The following is a 15,938-nucleotide window of genomic DNA, read 5'->3' on the forward strand; positions in this document are numbered from 1 at the left end:
GATCCATAAACAAAACTGCCCTGGTCAACCCATTGTTTCAGCCTGTTCCAGCCCCACTTAACTTATCTCTTCCTATCTCAACTCCATTTTTTCTCCCCTTGCACAGTTTCTTCCTACTACCCATGTCTCCTCTGTTGCTGTCCAGTTTCCTGGCCCCAGCAGCCTCCTCTTTGCTATGGACGTCCATTCCCTTTAAACCTCCATTCCCCATCAGGATGGTCTCAGAGCTTTCTGCTTCTTCTCTGAACAGAGGCCCAACCAGTCCCCATCCATGACCACTCTCCGCCTGGCTGAGCTTGTTCTCTATCTGAACAACTTCTCCATCAACTCCACTCACTTCCTCCAACTAAACAGTGTTGCTATGGATACTCTTGCTATGGGTACCTGCATGGGTCCTGGTTGTGTGGGATATAGGGAACATTCACTATTCCAGTGCCACTCTGCCCCCTCCCGTCATCTCTTTTCCAGGTACATTGACAACTGTGTCAATGCCAGCTCCTACACCAACAGGAACAGGAAAATTTCATTGACTTCATTTCCAATTCTCACCCTTCCCTCACCTTCATCTGGTCCATCTCTTACAGTTCCCTTCCCTTCCTCAACTTCTCTGTCTCCATTTATGGAGGTAGGCTATCCACTAATATTCGCTACAAACCCACAGGTGCCCAAATCTACTTTAACTACACTTTCTCACACCCTGCTTCCTGTAAGAACTCTGTTCCATTCTCCCAGTTTCTCCGTCTCTGTTGCATTTGTTCTGATGATGCAACTTTCCACACCAACATGTATTCCTTTTTCCTCAACCAAGGATTCCCATCCATTGTGGTTGACGGGGCCGTCCAACGTGTCTGATTCATTTCACACACGTCTGGTAACAACCCTCCCCCTCCCTCCCAGAACCTTGTCTTCATTTTCCACCATCATCCCCACCCACCTCCGTATTCAGTCCACCAGCTCCAGTGTGATGCCATCACCAAACACATCTTCCCGCGCCTTACCCTGTCAGCATTCCATAGGGACAGCTCTCTCTGCGACACCCTACTCCACTCTTCAGCCACTCCAACACCCCCTCCCTTCCAAGTGAAACAGCGAGTTACTTGGACTTCTTTCAATTTAGTATACTGTATTCGCTGCTCACAATGTGGCCTCCTCTACATTGGGGAGATCTAACACAGACTGAGTGATTCCTTTGTGGAAAACTTCCATTCAGTCCGACTAGCATGACCCCAAGCTTCCGGTTGCTTATCATTTTCATTCTCCAGCTTGCTTCCATGCCAACCTTTCCGCCCACAGCGTGTTAGTGTTCCAGTCAAGCCCAGTGCAAGCTTGAGAAATGGCACTTTTTTTTCAACTCGGCAGGCTACAGCCTTCTGGACTCAACATTGAGTTCAACAACTTTAGATCCTAACCTCTGCCTCCATCTTGTTCTGTGTATTTTCTTTTCGTCTCTTGTTTTTTTTCCTTTTTGCTGGATTGGTCTGGTCTTATATCTTTCTTTATCCCTTTATGTTGCATTCAGATGGTTTTTAAGTAGCCATTCACACCTCATTTGGACACAATTTTGTTTCATTACTATACCCGTTGCCCTTCTCTTTGGCTGTTGCACTATGAAATATTTTGTTATTTAATCTCCCTTGCCCTCCACCCTATCACAGACCTTCTCCTTTGTTCTTCCTGCTCCCTCCCCATCTTCCACTAGCTTAAAAACCTCTTACGTTTTCTTCAGTTCTGGTGAAAGATCGTCGACCTGAAAAGTTACCTCTGTTTCTCTCGACAGATGTTGCCTGACCTGCTGGGTTTTCCCAGCACATGTTGTTTTAATTAAGTCCTTAGGTGTGTTAACATAAACGTGATGGGCTGAATAGGCTCATCCTGTGCTGCAAAATTCTATGATTCTAGCTGACAGTTCCAAATACTCAGTCACTTTCTAGCAACCTGAATGGACAAAAGTGACCATGTGACTTTTTTGAGTGACAATATTTTAAGCATCTGTGATGGTTCATGGGAACAAAAGAGATTGAAGAGTTTCTTGTAATTTCCCCGTGGTAACCACTGCCCTTAGGCCCAGGTAACCAAGCACACATTTCTGTGAAAACAAGGCCCACACAAACAATGTGGCTAATAAATTGCTCCTGTCATTAGTCCATGGTAACTGCTGGTCATAAGTCTCTGGTAACCATAAATGGCATGATGAAATTACATCACCTGACAATTTCCCTTTAAAAATGTGTTTCTATTGCCTCCACAAATAACAGCATAAATTGGGAGTTGATTCAGTGTTTTCTTCCCATTTGCTATTAAATTAATCAAAAAATATTGCACAGCCAGATGAATGGATATAGGCATAAGTAAATAAAAATAATCTGTTAAATCCAATTTTTATATGATTTTAAAACTCTCATCCTCATTTTCAAATCCCTCGCTCCTCCCTATTTCTATAATCGCCTCCAACCTCACGAGCCTCCGAGATATCTGTGCTCCTCTAATTCTGGCCTTTTGTGTATTACCGATCATAATTGCTGCACCATTGGTGGCTGTGTCTTTAGTTGTCCAGGCCCCAAGCTTTGAAATTCCCTCCCTACACCTCTCCGCCTCTCTACCTCGCTTTCCTCCTTTAAGACACTTCTCAAAACCTACCTCTTTGACCAAGCTTGTGGTCCTTATGTGGCTGGGTGTCATATTTTGTTTTATGAGGCTCCTGTGAAGTGCCTCGGGATGTTTCATCACACTAAGGGCACTATATAAATGTAAGTTCTTGTTGTTGTACCCTTGAACAGAAAGCAGAAAGCTTATAAACATGCGCATGCGGATATCAAGGTGAGTGTCATTTAATCGTGTTGAGCTTCTTCCCTTGATGAGATGTCTGGTTTACTTTTCATTCAGATTGTTTCCTCAAGCAGTGTAACCTGGACTTTGCGTTATTAGACTACGAGCAAGCTCTTGAGCTGGACCTTGAGGACTGGCGTATACGGATCCGTGTCGCTGCAGTAAATAACAAGAAAGGACTGATGGAACATCAGAACGGGTAGTTACATTTTCCCTTCAACAAATGATGAATGTCCCTCCTGTGCACGTAGTGATCAGGTTGCAGCTAGTGACAATAAGGTGCCATCTCCAGCTACTTCCAATGTATATCCATCAGTCCCATGTTGGCAGTTACCTCAGGAATACACTTTTTCTCTATGGCATACTCATTTTTTGCCTTTCCCTGCGAGTTTAGTGTTTTTGTACCAAATTAAAGAGTCAGGCTTTGTAGGGATGTTACCATATCTGGAGTTAAAGAACAGGAGTATATTACAAACTAAATTTCATCAGAAGAAATCAGCATTTGATGGCAGCAGCACATCAGATGGGGTTTATGTAAGCTATTATAGCTTTTTAAAAGAGTATGTGCCAGCTTTGCTATAGGCAATAACAGTGATCAGGTCTCTCAAGAGTTGCAGTCCCATTCCAGCGTTGCAATGAGAACTGCTTCAAATTGTGCTCTGATGTTAATTCAGTAATCCCACTCACAATAACAAATCATGAATGGCATCCTGATGCAACAGTTAGGAACCATGCACGTTTCTGAGAAACTGCAAAAGGGACAGAACGTTGTTTGAAATTGGATCCTGCTCGCTGCCCCTGTGGTTGGCATCCCTCCCCCATCTGTGAGAGATGAGGGGAATGTAGCTTCAGAACTTCGTTGAGGTCAGATGAGATCATGGACCGCACTTCTTTTGAGGGCTGAACAAGCAGATCCTGGAAAGGCAAAGCCTGCCACAAGTGCCACACGGGAAGTTGTCCCTTGCCGGTGGTGTGGGTTGATCTCTGCTGTTTTGCAGGGCTGTGCTACTGTGTGAAGGCAAAAACAATGTTCCATTTCTCCTCGTGTTGCTGAACGTTTCTCTGCATATCGGAACACGATTAAAGATCCCTGCATCAGGCATTTAGTTTTGAACTGATTAAATTTCCCTTCATTTTCTCTTGGAATCAGGAACTACCAGCAGGCTGAGAAGCAATTTACCTCTGCCATTGAGAGCAATCCACATGTGTCCCAGTACTACCTCCACAGGGCTAAGACACGAGCAATTCTGCAGTATGAGACTGGCTCCCAGGAAGATGCAATCATGTCGCTGCTGTTGGATGTAAGAAATAAGGAGGTAAAAAAAAAATCAGGTCAGATCTAATATATCATAGGAGAGGATTTTCCCCTTGTCGGGCGGGCACAGTGGGCAGGGTCCGGGAGCGGTTGTGTAAGGGTCCGTCCGCCGCCAGCGATCGGGCCCCGACTGCAATTTCACGCTGGCTGGCCAATCCGCCGCCGGCCAGCGTGAATCGCGGGCTGAAACGCACAGCGCCCGCCGCCTGTGCGGGGCGGGAGGAGGGCGAGCGCGGAAGTCGGCTCACGCGCATGGGGTGCACTCACAGAAAGCTTCCCCGAAGGGGCAGAGCTGCCTCGGGGAGTTGAAGGTTTTCCACCTTTAAAAAAAAATAAGGTTTTTTTTAAAAAAAAAATAAGAAAATCACGTCCCCTCGCGTGACTCATGTCACACGAGCAGGAGCACGTTGCAGATGAGCCCTGAAAGCTTTTTATATTTATAGTTTTAATTAACGTCGGGAACCTCATCCCACCCGTGGACGAGGCTTCCTCAAAAAATCGAAAGGCCTTTGGCCTATTCACCCGCCCGCCAACCGTAAGGTTGGACGGGTAGGGAAAAATTCTAGTCAAGTGACCAATTAACAGCCCTCTGAATTGTTAGCGGGCACGCTGCAGATTCCCGTGTGCGCCCGCCGACCGACATATCACTCGAGTGCACGATGACATTAGGACGCTTCCCCGACTTCATTTCCCACTATTTCACGCTTGTGCGCCTGCCTGCCAAGGTGAAAATTCAGCCCATAGTAACATTAGCTGAATTAAACACTAATCCAAAAGCTCGGTACTGTGGATCAGATTTCTGGCATCCGCAGTACTTTGCTTTTGCATTAAACTGCAGACCTTTTCTGTACTTTAAGGTAGATATTCAAGATACCGTAGCAATTTTTCTTTTAAAAGATCTTGCTGTCTGCAAATTGGCTGCCAGGTTTGCCTGCGTCACCAACTGACTGGGCTTCCCATGAAGAACTTTGGGACCTACTTGGAGACATGATAAAACACTGTATTAATGTAAGACTTTATCCCTAATAATCACAATGGTTTTTGCAGTTTTCATCATTTATTCATGTCACATTGAAACTCCTGCAACATTGTAAAGTGCAGCATTTTTACTAATAAAAAAAGGACACCATGATAGCAATAAATATGGTTAGTTTGTACTCTCAATCAATAGGAGCTAATTTGATAAAAAAGAGACTAGAACTAGGGGAAACAGCTTAAGAATAAGATGGAGATGAGGAGAATTTTTTTCTCTCAGAGGTTCGTTACCATGTGGCACTCCATCTCCAGAAATGAATGGCGGTTGGGTCATGAATTTATTCAAGGCTGAATTAGATGGATTTTTGATAGACAAAGGGAGTCAGAGGTTATGGGAGGCAGACAAGAAAGTGGAGTTGAGACCACACTCAGATCAGCCACAATCTTATCGAATCGTGGAGCAGGATTGAAGGGCTGAATGGCCTGCTCCTGCTCCTAGGTCCTATGTCTGGTAAATAGTTTATTATTGTTACAAACTTTATGTATCTCTTGAGCTTTACTTGGGAAAAATGCAAAGTACACATTATAATTAGAGTTAGTATTTTATTTATTTAACTATTTAGCTTGTTGCAGATTCTTTGGTCTTATAACCAATGCAAAAGTTAACTTCCAATGGCAAGCTTCTCCCTGTAACCCAAAACTCTGACCAATATGTAATCTATATGGAGTATCAGGCTGCAGGATAAAAAATTGACCAGTTTTACCATTAATGTATGTACCAAAAATAGTATAGTACACCACCATACTCTCCAACAGCAACATAATGGTAATTCACTGAACTAGTAATTCAGGAGACTAGAGTTCAAATCCCATCACAGCATATGACCGTACAAATGTACGAGTTAGGAGCAGGAGTAGGCCATTCGGCCCCTTGAACCTGCTTCATCATTCAATTAGATCATGGTTGATCTGATTGGGGCCTCAACTCCACATTCTGCCTATCCCTGTTAACCTTTGGCTCCCTTGTTAATCAAGAATCTGTTAGGGATGGGAAATAAATGTTGGCCTTGCCAGTGACACTCATATCCCAGGAACGAAAAATAAGCTATATTCAACCAACAGTAAATAACACTAGGCAGCAATGGAAAACTTTGAATCATGTCCATTGTGAAGAAAATTAACAGAATCAAGGTTTGAATATCGATGAAAAAAGAAAACACGCTGTTGAAGCTTTTTGTCTTGCACTCATCAGGACAGATCCCAAGAATACCAATAGTAAAGGGAACAACAATTTATGCTGAATGAGAAGAGAGTGCTGATTCATTAGCAAGTGGACTCTGATTGGTAGAGGCATTGCCATGGAGAATGCAAATTAACTGTTCCCTGGTGCATTCTACCAATCAGAGTCCACTTGCCAACCAATCAGCACTGTCTTTTCATGCAGTATAAATTGTTGTTTCCTTTTTGTTGGTATTCTTGCAAACTGTCCTGATGAGCGCAAGATGAGAGGCTTTGACAGCATGTCACTTTTTTCTGTAATACTCAAGTCCTGTACTGCCATACAACTATTGGAATCAAGGTTAAGACAAATAAGTCACTGACCCCTTAGCAGTTCTTTTCATCAAGATGAAGTACAACAAAGGTGTATTTTGTTAGTTTCCTGGATTATATTCTTATCTTTCCTTATGATATACATGAGGACAGATATTGTTCGCAAATAATCAGAATTGACCCATAGTAAAACACTTCTTGTACTGACAAATTAATCAAATTAGATTTTGCAGGTAAAAGCAAAATGCTGCGGATGCTGGAAATCTGAAACAAAAACAGAAAATGCTGGAAAAACTCAGCAGTCCGATGGCATCTGTGGAGAGAGAGAAACAAAGTTAACGTCCTGAGTCCGTATGACTCATCTTCCGATTGGGTACCTTACAGCCTTCTGGACTTAACATTGAGTTCAACAACTTCAGACCATGAACTCTCCCCTCCATCCTCACCCCTTTTTTTATCCCCTTCTACATTCATTTTTTAAATCTTTTATCCACTTGTTTTATTTTTACTTTTATTCATTTATCTGTAAGTTTTATCCCCTTTTTTAATCCCATTTTCTAACCTTTTTTTCCCACCCATCCTCCACAAGGCCATCTGTCACTTGTTCCATGCTGTTCTTTCACACAATGCTATCCTTGTTCTGCTATAATCACATTCTGCTTTCTTACCTTTACACTACTATTAGCACCTTTTTAAGCACTAACCGCTAACATTAACAATCCCTTTGTCCTTTAGTTCATGACATCTTTGCCAATCCCTCCTTTGTCCCCACCTATCACTGGCGTTCTATCCAGCTCTGCCTGCCCCACCCCCCTTAAACAGTAAAAATTTCATCATATTTCCACTTCTCTTCAGCTTTGAAGAAGGGTCATACGGATGCAAAATATTAACTTCGTTTTTCTCTCTCCGCAGATGCTATCAGAGCTGCTGAGTTTTTCCAGCGTTTTCTGTTTTTGTTTTAGGTTTTGCAGCTATCAGTGTTGTCTCCCAGAAAATGACTACGCAATTCATGCACAGTCAAAATGCGAAAGAGTGGCTTGCAGGACCCGCTGGTGTAACAATAGATGCTGATGAATGATTAATAGCCTACAGGTCAATCTTAATTATTTCTCTTGTCTTTGTGTCTTCCATCATGTGTTCACCAATCTTAACAAACAGAGGCCAGAGTTTAAAAATTAATCCTGGAAAAACTGCTTCGTACAAAGGGCTGTGATAATGTGAAACACACGCCCTCAGAAGCTTACGGATGTATAGTCCAGTTGAGGCATTTTAAGGAGGAGCACTGATACTTACTTAGGAAGTAATGCTATGATGAGGTAGGCCATTTAGAACTGAGATGAGGAGGAAACTCTTCAGTCAGAGGGTGGTTAGTCTTTGGAACTCTCTACCCCAGAGGGCTGTGGAGGTTGGGTCACCTTTGAGTATGTTTGAAGCAGATGTCGATAGGTTTCTAGAAACCAATGACAAGGGATATGGGGAGAGGGTGGGAAGATGGCGTTGGGCTAGAAGATCAGCTATGATCTAGTTAAATGGCGCAGCAGTCTCAAGGAGCCGAATGGCCTACTCCTGCCCCTATATGTTCCTATGTCCCAATGAAAAGATAGGAGCAAATGTAATTAATAAAGGGAAGAGATGCCATGCCTAACCTAAATGGAGAAGTAGGTTCAATGGACTGAACGACCTGCTCCTTTACCTATGTCAGACACTCCCTTTGAAGCAGAATCTATATACCACACTGAATCACGGATATATATACTCTACCCTCTCTCAGAGGTGATGCTGTATTTAGCCAACTGCACAGAAAAAAATCATAGAACAATAAGATACTCGACACATAAGGTCATGTTTTGGTTCATGGGAGTGAAAGCTTGCCTGAGGATTTTTTAAAATATCCAATACGGAGATTCTTTAATATCCAATAGATCACAATTCTGATTCTGGATGTTTAAAATAATTCCAGTAAATTATTTCTTGAACTGGGTGTTTTACATGTGTTCTTCACTCACATTAGGAGATTCCATTGACTGCACTAATGCAGATATGTGTAAAGTTAAATCTTGGTTAATGCTCTCTATTTGTTTGAATCTATCCTTATGAATTTATGTTGGTAATTGGATTAATCCCTCTCTACAATTCTCTTCTGTTTAGGTCATTCCACTTCTAACACACCTCTTCCCTGGAAAATCCAGAGAGGAGATTTTGGCCAGTAAGGTTCTGGAATCTGCAAGAGTAAAGTTAAACGCTCGCCTCCGTCCTCGTGCTTCTTGTGTCACGAAAATGCTTCAAGAAAGGTAAAACTCGGGTTTCATCATGGTTACAAGTTAAAGTCATTCCAACATTCGGAATACACTGTTCTGTGAGTCATCATTGTGTTGGAATCATTACTTTTTAGAAAGTTCGACCTTTCTCAGTATCCTGAAACCATGGAACTCCTCACCTCTCTCAGTCTGCCATTCTTTAGGCTTCCGAAATCCAAGCTTGGTGTCACCTGGTCACTTCTTGATTTACCTTGGCCTCCTCTCGATATTTTTCAACCTACCCTGCATTATGAGGCCTGGTCCAGGTTTCTCAGTTAAAGACATTTCATGGTTACCTATTCCCAACTGTCATCTCGTATCTTCCTCAATTAGGCCATGCCATGGGAACAATGTCAAACGACGTCTTTTATAAACCTTCGTCACTGATTCAAATTGATCGTTTGTATGGATTTTTATTAAGGGCGAAGTGTCAGCCTGATCCCTAATCAAACAAGCGTGGAGATTTTTTATTAAATTGTGCTCCACTTTCACATCCACTTTCCCAGAAACTTTAAGAATAAAGGGCAAAGAATGGTGGGCTCGCAGGGAGAGATCAGGCTCCCATCCCTGAAGGGATAGTGAACCATTTGGGTTTTTACAACAACCTGGCAGTTTTCCCAATCATTTTCTGGTGCTATCCCACAGTTATCAGATTTCACCGGCCGCTGTGGGATTTGAACTCTCAAGATCTGTGTTGCTAAACCGAGGCTGTGTATAATCACTACAGTGCCCACAGTGGCTGTAATAATTACATTACCTGGTTTGTAAGCATTGTATAGGATAAGGTCATTCATGCTGGGAGTAAGAACGCTGGCTCAAACAATTCAGAGAATTCCTCTCACGTTCTCATTTCCTTTTGGCAAACTGCAAACCACTGACATCGCTCCCCTGCCAGATAATAAGGGAAATAAACAAGGCGTCACTCTCCCCTTCCCTTCCCTTATGTACGGGTATTAGATTCCATCAGTCACTTGATGGTGTTCTATCATTAAGTGCTTTGTGTTTCTTAGCCTTTTCCGCATTTTCATCAAACTAGCAATTCCCTGTTCTAATGAGCTTTCCTTCATTGTTGATTGCAGTAAGTGTTTCAAATTGGACCCATCCTGCTTCAAGACTTCCTATTGGATTGTCTCTGCATGCTTACCCTAACTCATTCTAGGTCAGGGTGACCACACATCCCCATTTTCTGGGGGCAGTCCCTGGATCAGACATTGCACCCCCAGGCAAACAATGTCCCCGGTTCATGAAACTAGTTCCCCAAAGGAATACCCTAACTAGTAATGACCGTCTGGGTTCAAAGCAGGAGCCATGTGACCCTAAGCTGCCAGTGATTGGTCAATGAAGTGGGTGAGGCTGTGTGGCAGGGTGGGCTCTGATTGTTAGGAGGGATCTCAATGCCCTGTTTTCACCCAGAAGAAGGGGTGATCTCACTGAGGGACTGTAACTTAAACAGAGATTGCATGTTGTAGCTGCAATGGGCACGCTCACCGCCGCAACCGCCCCCCCCCCCCGCCAAATTACCACCCTCTGTAACAAATCCCCAAATAGTCCTTGGATCGTGCAAAATTTTCATGTGAAATTTGATGGAAAAGGAAGCGACACTGTCTATGGTAACAAGTTGCGTGTTCCTTGACACTGAAAGCAAGACGGCAACTCAGGACAATAAGGACGGTCAACACAGAAGGGTAACCCAAAGCAAACATACTTGGGCTGCAGCGGTCTTTCACCCAAGAGAATTTAACTTGGGACAACAGCGCTGGCTTCAGTCTATAGATAAACTGGTCCGGGTTAAAAAAAGAACTGCACGACATCTCCATGTCCAGTCTCCTCGATCCCCCAAAAACCCCCAAACATAGAACATCAAAACACTCACTGATCCATATCCCAACACAACAAATTTCTGAATCTTTAAAGGTGACATTCATTTATAGTTAGTTGGTGGTTGGATTTGTATCTTAAAATGTTCTGAATTATTGGTCATACGACCAGCCCTTCCAACCCCATTTATAACTGGGAGGGAGCACTGAACTGGCCTGGTTTCTGGTATTCTAGAGCCCGATCAGTAGCCTCCTTACAGTAGTAACATTAAGTCAAATGATTTGTAACCTCTTCCCACTATACCAGTCACCCAGCTTTACAGCAAAATAAAAAAACAGATGAGAAATCTCCATCTAGTTTAACTTTTCTCAAAGATTGAACTTGCAATAAATATATGTTTTCAGCTGCAACCATGTGCAGTGATGCTGAAGGCTCTCCCACAAAGTGCTCAGTGTAAATTTGGACAGTTAAGATTTGAAACAGACTGTCAGTGGGCATACTTACTCCCCTGCACTAGTAAACTTTAGGTGTATCAACATTTTGTACAGACTGTACACACATGTTGCAATGTCTGATTAACCAATTGCAACTTTTCAACCTGCAGTGGCCTAATACTTTCACCAATAGATAAGGGAACAGAGCTTTCACAAATCCAACAGACTTTGCCCCTTATATTTTTTAAGATACAATGCCACATTGCAGAAGAGATTATATGTAAGGAAGGGCTTTTTGCTCCCTTGACCTCTTGATTCCAATAAAACACTTTTTCCCTAAGTCATGTGGCAAGACTCAACTTCTCCACTGACCCAGAGGCAAATTTTTGTCCAGATGCCAATGGTCAGCGTGGGCATCTGATAACAAAGTCTTCAACTTTCGCCAAAGCGGCAAACAGAATTGTCTATATCGCAGAATCAGAATCGCAGAATAGTTACAGCACAGGAGGAGGCCATTCGGCCCATCATGTCTGCGCCGGCTCTCCAAATAAATAATTCACAGGGCCATTCCCCCACCTTCTTCCCGTATCCCCACACATTCTTCCCTTTCTGGTAACAGTCTAATCCCCTTCTGAATGCTTCGATTGAACCTGCCTCCACCACCCTCTCGGGCAGTACATTCCAGGCCTTAACCATTCCCAGGAATCTTAATCCTAAAGCCCTTCAATCCAGATTGAAGGACAGCTGATCATTTATGACATACTACTACTACATTTATGACGTTACTAAGAGTGCACAGTCAGGATGGCAGCTTCTCACCTGGATGGTGATGATGCTGCAGCCATGTCCGGCACAGCTGCAGAGCCAGTGACGTGTTGGATTTCTGAAGTTCTCCTGCCAACCCCAAGCTCAGCTTCCCCTCCTCGGACTGGAAATCCTCCAAATCCGGACAGAGCTGCAGGAAACACCCGATTTCCTTTGCCACATAGTCGTTGATAATTAGCAACAATGAGGCAAGTCAAAAAAACAGTCTCCATTTCACTCTCTTCCCCCAGGGCTGTTGCAATATTTATAAAGCTTTTCGGGGGGATCTATCTCTTGCCCTTTAACATCGCAGTAAAATTTGTTCAAAGATTTTCCGTCCGATTCCATCAGTTCAGCGGCCGTCTTGTTGCCCAGCGTTGTGAGTTCAAGTTTCACTGAAGACCTGAGTACATATTTTCGACTGATAGTTCAGTGGAGAACTGAGGGAGTGCTGCACTGTCAGGGATGCCACTTCTGAGATGAGGTTCTAAATTGAGGCCCATCTTGCCTGTTTGGGTGGACGAGACATGACTTTATTTGAACAAGAGCAGCTCGGGTGTCCTGGCCAATATTTATCCCTCAATACCACCCCAGATGAATTAGTCATTTATCTCTTTATTTGTGTCTTAAATTACAAATTAAGATCCCTTTAAAATTTAATACCTAATGGCCTTTACACCATAATGAAGAAATAAGCATATTTTAAACACTGTTTTCACTTTACTTTTCACATTTAGAATTGACAGAAATTTGAACTTAGAACCTGCTTTTTCCATAATTCATGAATGTTAATTCATGATGCCAACATACACTAACAAGCAAAAAAGGGGAAATGACAGCAAATTCTGAAAGGGGAATTGGGTATGCTGAGCTTATTCCTTCTTAACTCAGAAATAAGGAAGTAGTTTAATTTGAGCTTTGGCACTTTACTCTGTGTGCATTGCAGACAGGCCCTTCCAATGCAACCAAAGCATCCGACCAGTGAGATCGTTGACACAAAGGAAGATGTGCAGAAGGCAGAACGTGATTTTACACCTTGTATAGAGGATGCAGATCTGTATGAAGAAATAGTAGAGAGAAAGAAAATGGTGAGGACAATTTGAGCTGTCAACTTTCAGAAGGGAGATCTAATCCTAATAACTGTGGCATTGACTGTCATTGGCCAAAAAGAGATGGGCATTCACCCTTATAGTGCTATTCACACTTTCCTCTGTGGCCTCATGAGATCAAAGCAGGTGCAGAACAGCTGGAGTAAGGTGCACAATTTTGAACATTTTGAAGAGGATACTTAAGAGATTTTTACTAGAATGGTTTAAGGGATGTGGGATTACAGTTATGTGAATAGACTGGAGAAGCTGTTTTTCCCCCCTCCTCCATTGGACTGGTCCATGATTATGCTTGGTAAAGTACTGCAGTGGTTTGCTATTGCCTTCTTCAGCATGGCTGCTCAGGAAACTCACCCAGTTTTCAGAAAGGATTTACAGGTTGATCATCAACCTGTTTGGCCATTTACGAGTGCATCTTCCATGGCCATCAAGTCCAGAAGTGGGACTTGAACCCAGAGTTTTTGCCCCAGAGGTAGAGACACTACCCACTGCGCCACAAAACCTCCTCAGTTGTTCTTCCTAAAGCAGGGAAAGCTAAGAGATCTAGTAGAGGTGTTTAAAATCATGAAAGGTTTCAATGGAGCAAATAAAGAGAAACATGTTTCCAGTGGCTGAAGGGTTGTTAAACGGAGGGCACAGATTGAAGGTGATTGGCAAAAGGACCAGAAGTGACGTGAGGTTAGAATTTGGGATGGACTGATAGGGTGGAGGATACAGATTCAGCTGGAATCTTAAGGGAATTTAAGGATAAAATCTTGGAGAAAAATTTCAGGCATATGGGAAATGAATGGCAGAGTGTGATTTCTCTTTAAAACAACTGACACAGACCCGATGAGCTGAATGGCCTTCTTCTGTGCTGTACTCTCCTATGATTTTGAGCCACGCATATTGTAAATTGCCAGGTTCAATTCCTGGTCTATACTGAGCTACATTGCAGCCACGTTATAACTGGAGGTGCTGCATCTGACCTCTGTTCCGCTGGGTTACAGAAGGGAAAAATTAGTCAGGGTGCCCCCCTCCTGCTTACCGTCCAGTGAACCCCCTCTAAAAAGTGTATGGTTGTCAGAACAGGACAAGAGTTGGCTGTACTGATCTCCACAGTTGGCAGCTCGCCCATCAATGTTTACCTGCATGAAATCTTCTAGATTAGATCTGCTTCTTGCTTGGGGTTCATTCAGTAACATCTCCCCCACAGGGGTTTCCCAGGAACAGCTCCATCAAAACCAATATCAGGAACATTTATTTCAGGCCGGCTCAAGGGCCCATTTAGAGCCACTTGATCCTTGGAAAACATGTTTTGGAAAACAAGAATATGTAAAGTACTCTTGTAAGTGAATGGGAGGTAGTTTGAGAATGGTGTTTCCATGAGTAGGGGTGGTTTAACATGTTGTACCTGTGGCCTGTAACTATGCCTAACAGATGATACATTTTTCTGTGTTGATACAGCTAACTCAAGAAATCAGAAAGTCTCTTCATCATAGGAAACCTCTGCTGGTTGATAGACCAAATATTAGCATGATTTTAAAGACTTCAGACAACCCTTCCCAAAGCTCAGAAACTGCATCACCCAACAAGCCATGCAACTGGAAGAAGTTTAGCCCCCTTTTTACAAACAGTAATTGAGTAATGCATGTTGCACTTCACTGCTTCTTCAGTCAGTCAGTCAATTCAATTAATAAAACAGGAATGTTAATGTTTGCTGATGAACCACAGATTAAATAGATATTTAAACCTCAAGTGTGCTTGTATTGTACTACACGTTCAATGTGCACAGAATTAAGAGTTGTGATGATGTACTTTATAGTCAATTGTATTTTTAAAAAGAAACACCATTGCAGTTGAATGAGAGGTGATACCTACCAGGATTTATGCACGTTCAGTCATTAAAAGCAACTCATCCACATATATAAATTGGTGAAATGATAGATGTTTAAATAACCTCTATCATCAGGCTGGTGTGCTATGTGAGCTGGAGAAATACTTGTATATTCCATGACTTATTGCTATATAAATACAAATTAGTGTTTGGGGGGGGGAGGGGGTGGTGTGGTTGTAGGGACAAGCAAGCAGTGATAGGAGCAGATAATCAAAAGATGTCACAGACAAAGGAACAAAGAGGCATTGAAGATGGTGATATTATCTAAACGAATGTGCTTATTAAGAATGGCTGGCAGGGCACTCAAGGTACAGCTCTAGTGGGGGTGGGGTGGAAAGACTAGCAGGGCATAAAAGATTTAAAAATAATGGAAATAGGTGAGAAAAGAAAAATCTATACAAATTATTGGAAAAAGCAAAAGGAAGGGGGAAGAAACAGAAAGGGGGTGGGGATGGAGGAGGGAGTTCAAGATCTAAAGTTGTTGAATTCAATATTCAGTCCGGAAGGCTGTAAAGTGCCTAGTCGGAAGATGAGGTGCTGTACCTCCAGCTTGCGTTGGGCAACTGTCGCTTGCCATTTTAACACTCCACCCTGCTCTCTTGCCCACATGTCTGTCCTTGGCTTGCTGCATTGTTCCAGTGAAGCCCAACGCAAACTGGAGGAACAGCACCTCATCTTCCAACTAGGCACTTTACAGCCTTCCGGACTGAATATTGAATTCAACAACTTTAGATCTTGAACTCCCTCCTCCATCCCCACCCCCTTTCCGTTTCTTCCCCCTTCCTTTTGTTTTTTCCAATAATTTATGAAGATTTTTCTTTTCCTGCCTATTTCCATTATTTTTAAATCTTTTATGCCCTGCTAGTCTTTCCACCCCACCCCCACTAGAGCTGTACCTTGAGTGCCCTGCCATCCATTCTTATTATCTAAATGAAT

The 15,938-nt window shown here is 42.9% G+C and overlaps 1 protein-coding gene across 5 annotated transcripts in view; it reads left to right on the forward strand.

The window, feature by feature from the left end:
* Positions 1-14,852, forward strand: part of LOC121281209 (tetratricopeptide repeat protein 16-like) — a 41,669-nt gene extending 26,817 nt beyond the window's left edge. For all 5 annotated transcript variants that reach the window (XM_041193986.1, XM_041193987.1, XM_041193985.1 and 2 more), the window contains 5 exons: positions 2,884-3,025; positions 3,977-4,142; positions 8,816-8,958; positions 12,967-13,108; positions 14,573-14,852. In XM_041193986.1, the coding sequence (XP_041049920.1) occupies positions 2,884-3,025; positions 3,977-4,142; positions 8,816-8,958; positions 12,967-13,108; positions 14,573-14,749 (770 nt within the window). In that variant the 3' untranslated portion in view covers positions 14,750-14,852. The remainder of the gene's footprint in view (positions 1-2,883; positions 3,026-3,976; positions 4,143-8,815; positions 8,959-12,966; positions 13,109-14,572) is intronic.
* Positions 14,853-15,938: the final 1,086 nt, after the last annotated feature.

This window comes from Carcharodon carcharias, chromosome 8, assembly GCF_017639515.1.
Source record: "Carcharodon carcharias isolate sCarCar2 chromosome 8, sCarCar2.pri, whole genome shotgun sequence".
In the NCBI taxonomy this organism is placed as follows: Eukaryota; Metazoa; Chordata; class Chondrichthyes; order Lamniformes; family Lamnidae; genus Carcharodon; species Carcharodon carcharias.